The 6,000-nt window shown below is 51.9% G+C and overlaps 1 protein-coding gene and 1 long non-coding RNA gene across 2 annotated transcripts; both read left to right on the top strand.

Moving 5' to 3' along the window:
* Positions 1-686: 686 nt before the first annotated feature.
* LOC120692912 lies at positions 687-1,288 on the top strand. The gene is made up of 3 exons (XR_005682789.1): positions 687-730; positions 805-873; positions 955-1,288. It is a non-coding gene; the product is annotated as an uncharacterized LOC120692912 (long non-coding RNA).
* Positions 1,289-1,915: 627 nt separating this feature from the next.
* On the top strand, positions 1,916-3,328 carry LOC120692911 (transcription factor ILI3-like). The gene is made up of 2 exons (XM_039976298.1): positions 1,916-2,420; positions 2,597-3,328. Exons 1-2 carry the CDS (start codon positions 2,316-2,318, stop codon positions 2,747-2,749), a joined length of 258 nt encoding a protein of 85 aa, XP_039832232.1. The 5' UTR covers positions 1,916-2,315; the 3' UTR covers positions 2,750-3,328.
* Positions 3,329-6,000: the final 2,672 nt, after the last annotated feature.

Raw genomic sequence — 6,000 nt, 5'->3', positions numbered from 1 at the left:
ATGTGGGTGACAAGGGTGCAGCCTTGGGTCGATGGCTGGGACCAAGGAGAACGTGACGCTTCCGACCCCTGCACACACGGAGGCTACGTACAGGGCGTACCTGAGATGGTACCGGCCTAAGACTCGTTGCCGCTTGATATATGCTGACATGCATCCAGAGCCGCATGTTGCGACCCCACAGTATGGCTATGCACGACATAGGGATAAGGCATTAGCTGGGGCGGTGAGTCAAAGTTATCATCGCTTTTCAAATACTTTGGATTAGAGTGTTAATGTCTTTCTTTTTCTTGCATGCAGTTTGAAATGTGCAGGTTGATGGATGTAGATGCCAGGGCGAATTTGATGAGGATTCGAGCGGGATCTATGATGGATAGGAATGAGCAAGAGTCGGCCTGGACCCGAGTTTCACAAAGAGCCCATTCCATGCTTGAAGCCTTTGGTAGCCGGACATCGTACGAGGACTCCTACGGTTCGTCTCAAGTCTCGACCTCATTTCCTTGTGGTCCCATACAGCAGCAGCCTTCCCCAGCATCTTATTGGTCTCCGTAACATTATCCAGGTACGTGAGGATACTTACTGACTTCCTACTTTGATAACAACAATTAATTCTCAGTCCATACAGGTGATGGACACCCACCTTATCAACCTCACGGAGGGACCCCGTTTAGTACCATGGCACCAGCTGCAGGGATGTCATTTCAACCAACACAGGCACCACCACGACATTTCGGTAAACATATAGTCCATATCTTAATTTCAATTAATTTTGGTATAAAGTCTAATTCCTTTTGCATTTACATATAGGATGACAACACTTATATGATGCGGGACCTTCTTCGTATTACCCTATGGCGACAGCAGAAGGAACGCAAGGTAAATACCTAATCCATAATCCGAATTTATCATGTTCTTCTTATTTCTATGAATATTTTAAATAATTTGAACGGTTTACAGGATCGCACCACCAGCTTCCTGATATTGGTCCTTCATCGTATCCACCACCAACAGGTACGTATGATGAATATGTACCCAAATAGATGACTTATAAGACGATGATTAAGATATTTTAATTGCTACTGCATAGGGGCCACACAAGATACCTTGGAGGCGAACTTCGAAGACTGGAGTCAGTTATTTTCTACACCTAACCAGCAGGCCGATCCTACCTTACAGACACCTGTGGCCATCGGACGTCCAGGTAGAGACGTAGGGCCTCCAGACCAACACACATACCCTACAGACCACGTCCACGCACAGCGTAAAAGAGGTCGACATGGCCGGGTGGTTAGGAGGTGCTTCTAGTTGTTTCTATATTTTTGTTATGAACATGTCGTCATGTTATACTTATTTCGTTCTCATGCATCACATATTTCGTTCTCAGTTGCGTATGTGTATGAATTGCCAAGTTATACTTTTCATATTCATCTACTTAACTAACGGTTTTTATTTCTATCCAAAATATTTAAAACCACATCTAATACCGCACTACCGCACTGACGAGCGAGGTTTAACCTGCGGGAGGGGCCTGCCGCCCCCCTGTCGGGCGGCGGGTAGGCCTACCGCCCGGCTGCCGGGCGGCAGGCTCCCCCAGGGGCCAAAATGCGATTAAAAATAAATTTTATTTATATTAAGGTCCCTACCGCCCGGCAGAAGGGCGGCAGGGGGCCGGCCGCCCCGCAGCCGGGCGGTAGGAGTATAAATCTGTAAATTATGAAACCGAAAATATATTTCTGTAAAAAATGATTTTGAAAAATATTAAAATTAAAAAACGCTCCACGATGGAGGTCATGCGGGCCGGACTTCATCCGCGGTGGGCCGGGGATGGGGGCCATCTCCCCTCTCCCAGTCCCAGTGACACTGTGACAGTCCCTCTCCTCCCTATTAATACGCGCTCCCTCCCCATCTCTTTCGGACCAACCCACAGGCTCCTCCCAATTGCAGTTGCAACCTGCTTCCAGTTCTACTTCTACCTCGCTGCTGCCAACCAGCTGCCACCACTCACTGCTCTGCCACTCCTCTCCCTCTCCCGCACACTGTAACAAGTTAACCTGCAGCTAGGCTTATTATTAAGGCATTGAAACCCAATCCTTTTCAGGTCCCTCTCGCCTTTTCTTTTCCTCCCTTGGCTCCTATTTCCGTTTGCACGCTTGCTCTTGACTCGAGCTCGCACACGTACTGATTATATACGCAAGTTCCGCGAGAGAGGCCGAGGCAGAGACGACGACCAGGAAGAATCCGCCAGGTGCTGTAGCATCATCCAAGCAAAGCAAGTACTCTCTGAGCTAGGTAGGATAGGACACGGTCGCCGGCCGGAGATGTCGGGCCGCCGCGACAGGATCAGCGACGACGAGATCAACGAGCTCATCTCCAAGCTCCAGGCGCTCCTCCCGGAGTCCTCACGCCGCCGGAACGCGAGCCGGGTACGCTAATTCAATTCACAGCTCACTTCAATTCATTCCGTTCCCCAAATGCACGTCCAGCAGGGTGCGTGCAGTACAGCCCCATTTCTCGTCGGTGCAGCCGCCAAGCCCGACATGGATTGTTGCTCTCGCGGGCTCTTTTGTCTGATGCCGGCCGGCCGTGCCTATGTGTGCAGTCGTCGGCGTCGAAGCTCCTGAAGGAGACGTGCAGCTACATTAAGAGCCTGCACCGGGAGGTGGACGACCTCTCGGAGCGGCTGTCGGGGCTCATGTCGACCATGGACAACGACAGCCCCCAGGCGGAGATAATCCGGAGCCTGCTCCGGTGACCGGCCGGCAGCAGGGCCTTCTCCTGCCAGCTAGCTGCAGCGGCCCGCGCCGCAGCTGAATTATATTAATTAGTGAAGAAGACGATGGAGCTGCTCGCTTGGCGCTTGCTACGACCAGGAGCTTATGTTCATTCGTTTTTTTCTCTCTCTTGTTCTTCTACTTCTTCTTCTTCCTCCTCCTCCTCCGATCCGATGTGCGTGTGTTTGTTTCCGTACCTGCTATCTTCCAAGGACCCTCGTTCAGAAGACAACGAACGAAGGGCTAGCTCTTGGTGTACCAGAGGGGTTAGTAGAGATAAATATATGGACTTCTATTAACCGACCAAGCAAGGTACTGCCGGTAGGCGGTAGCTTGTAGTAGCTCGTCATCTGTAGTAGACTGTAGCTGTTCAGAGTTGCAGATGCATCCTAGCTAAGAGTTTATTTTTTGCTTATTTGTAAATCGCCTGTTGTTGTTGCTCTGCTTGTCTGCTCTGTCCTTTGCCATGCCAGTGGAGGGACAAGCTAGCTTAACGTCTTAACGACGACCACTCTGGAGACAAATATATAGCAGCACCATGTGTTTGCCCTGTCTTTTCACCCTGATGTCTACTCGTTAATAATGTGCCCCGTCCGTTAAATTTTGTTTGTTAATTGAAAAGTTGAAATCGTTTTCGACAACATATCGAGAGAAGAAGCGAGGCCGAAAATGGGCTTCCGGAGAAGGCTCTAAGCCATAGAATGATGATGGATGGCGAGGGTGCTCGAGGGCTTCACGTGGCGGCGCCCAGCACGGATACGGCAAGCGACTCGAACGAAGGCCCCTCGTGCGGCCGCGCGCCGGCCGGCGTACGTGCGCGCGCGCGTAACGTGGAAACGGTTCGAGTTCCGGCAAGCTCGCTCGGTGCCGGCCGCAGACGGAGAGGGGACAGGCCGGCGACGAGCGAGAGAGAGAAGAGGCGCGGCGATCGATGCGGGTTAAAGAAACCTCAACGTGGTTGAGGATCGGAGTTCAAAAACGAGCTCTGCTTTGAGGCCTTTTTTTTTTTGAAACAAGAATGATTTGAGGCTTTTTCAAAGCGAGGTGAAGGTGCCTGTGGGTAGGATCGGAACTAAGCTAGGGCTGGCCCCAGTTTCTAGAGGGTCAAACTTTCTGGCTTGGCCTGGCCTGGGCCCCTGGGCGCCCCGGCCTGTCGTCCATCGGACTTGGATCCTCAGGGAGTAGTAGTATCTTGGACAAATGGACAGTCCCAGAGACATGGGGACCCACCAGATGTCAATCGCAGCAAGATCTCGCCGGGCATGGTGGCGTCGCGTCGGATCGCCGCTCCCTACCGGACTACACTACTCGATCGGAGCCCGGCCAGCCATTACCATCAGGAATCAAGGCTCGTGTCCGAGACGCAGGGACAGCAAGTACGACGCTCTTAAGAGGTGGCGAAAACCGGCTTTCCGAGCTCAGTCCAATTCCCGCGAGATTCGACGACGATTAGACGTCTGGATTAAGGAGCCGTGATCGAGAGTGGCTGGCTGATGAGGACGAACGAACGGGTCTCAAGACCATGACGGCTTCCCCTTTTTTTTTTGCCAGGGGAGGACGGAGATCGATCCCGGCCACTGTGCAGCAGTCCATTCACTCCCATCACTCACGTGCCAAACAATGATTTCAAATTAGATAAGATAATTTGTAGTGATTAGTCGTCGATCGAGCTAAGTCAGTCCTAATCATAGTCTAGTCTAGTCGTCCGGTATATTCTATACAATACTTGTTCTGTTCAGCTGGTTGTGGCTGGTGCTAATTTATTGTGAGAGAAAAATACTGCTGACTGGCTGGTGTCTGGTGCTGGTCTGCTATGAGAGAAAAGTGCTGCTGCCTGGTTGGCTGACCAGCCAGCTGAACAGAATGACTATTTAAAACAAAGGTCAAGATAATGATGATGGTGAGATGGTCACTAACTTAGTTATTTGTGATTCTATAGCAACTAGCCCGTTAATTGAACATCACTAAGAATAAACACATCGAACCATTTAGGAGCTGAGCACGGAAGCACACACCAACACTCACCTAACCACATAAGTGAGACTCGTACCTAAAACCTGCCATCGAATTACCAAATTACCAGCCAAAAGATCCAAACTATCGACGGCCCAAAACTTACCCAGAACTTGCTATAAACTTGTCATCCCTATGCTAATGGAATGGTTAGTCAACGATTAGTCGGACGTCCAGACTTCCAGTCGAGATAATCACCTTGGTGGTGCTAGCAGACCGATAAGCGCGCGATTAGTCGGACGACTTAAAAATACTGGTGCCAAATCGATCAGACGATGCACAGGAACCTTTTTGTCCCTAGCTAGCTACTGACCCGAGCTCGTCTGGACGCGCCGGTTTGCTTGCTGAGATCTCAACGACTGTGCAGGAGTATCCGGGGCTTTGCTCTAGGCATCCAGTCAGATCTATCAGGGCCTATGCAGAAGCGCGGATGCGTCCAAAACGTACGATACGATCCATCCAACAGGACAGATTATATATCCTACTTCCTAGGGTTTACTAGTTCGACGCCCCGTTTCAAGGCACTGGCAGATACTAGTTTATTAACCACACGCGCATAGGAAATGGCTCACTCGCAGTTCAAGGAGAGACCTGGACAGGAGAGCGTGCACACAAGAAGGACTGAAGGAGCCATTTCTGCCGGAGCAGACCAGCTCGATCTTGGAGAGCCTGAGAGCAAGGATAGTGGTTGCGCCGTCCAGCCGGCTGCATGTGAGGCTTTGGCGCCTGCGCCCACGCCCGCTGCGGGCTGCAAGCCGACGAAGAGCTTCATCCGGGCCCATCAGCAGCGAACAACACACTCCATTCAGCCGGCGACAAGCGGAGCGCCCGCTTTTCTCTCTCCTCTTCACTCTCTCCTCCACATCGGACTTCGCTGCCTTGCAGCCGATTATAATACCTGCTCTCAGAGGAGGAGAAAGCTCGCGTTTGTTTATGAGTTCCGAAACCCTGGACGGATGGGACACGGGAGGGGATTATCCAGGCAGCTCACACACACGGCTGAGGGCCCGGGCCATGCGGCATGGAAAGCCGAGCTCAGGAGGATCCGCCCAAGGTGTCGTCGCCGGCCGGCCGGACCGGGAGCGATTTGAGGAGAGAGCAAGCTTTCTGTCCGCGACGCCAAGGGCCGGCGCTGAGAAGGTGAGGGTCGCCGGCCAGGCCGGTGCCCACATAATGAGGAACCCTGTCCTGGCGCGCCCTAGAAATGTGCCTCACCTGT

Source organism: Panicum virgatum, chromosome 9N, assembly GCF_016808335.1.
Source record: "Panicum virgatum strain AP13 chromosome 9N, P.virgatum_v5, whole genome shotgun sequence".
Taxonomy (NCBI): Eukaryota; Viridiplantae; Streptophyta; class Magnoliopsida; order Poales; family Poaceae; genus Panicum; species Panicum virgatum.
This window is presented reverse-complemented; position numbering and strand designations above follow the sequence as displayed.

Bases quoted from the DNA above. Each gene is read 5' to 3' on its own strand.
- LOC120692911 (XM_039976298.1), top strand. From the start codon at position 2,316: ATGTCGGGCCGCCGCGACAGGATCAGCGACGACGAGATCAACGAGCTC. The intron at 2,421-2,596 runs GTACGCTAATTC...CTATGTGTGCAG, and splicing joins GCCGCCGGAACGCGAGCCGG to TCGTCGGCGTCGAAGCTCCT.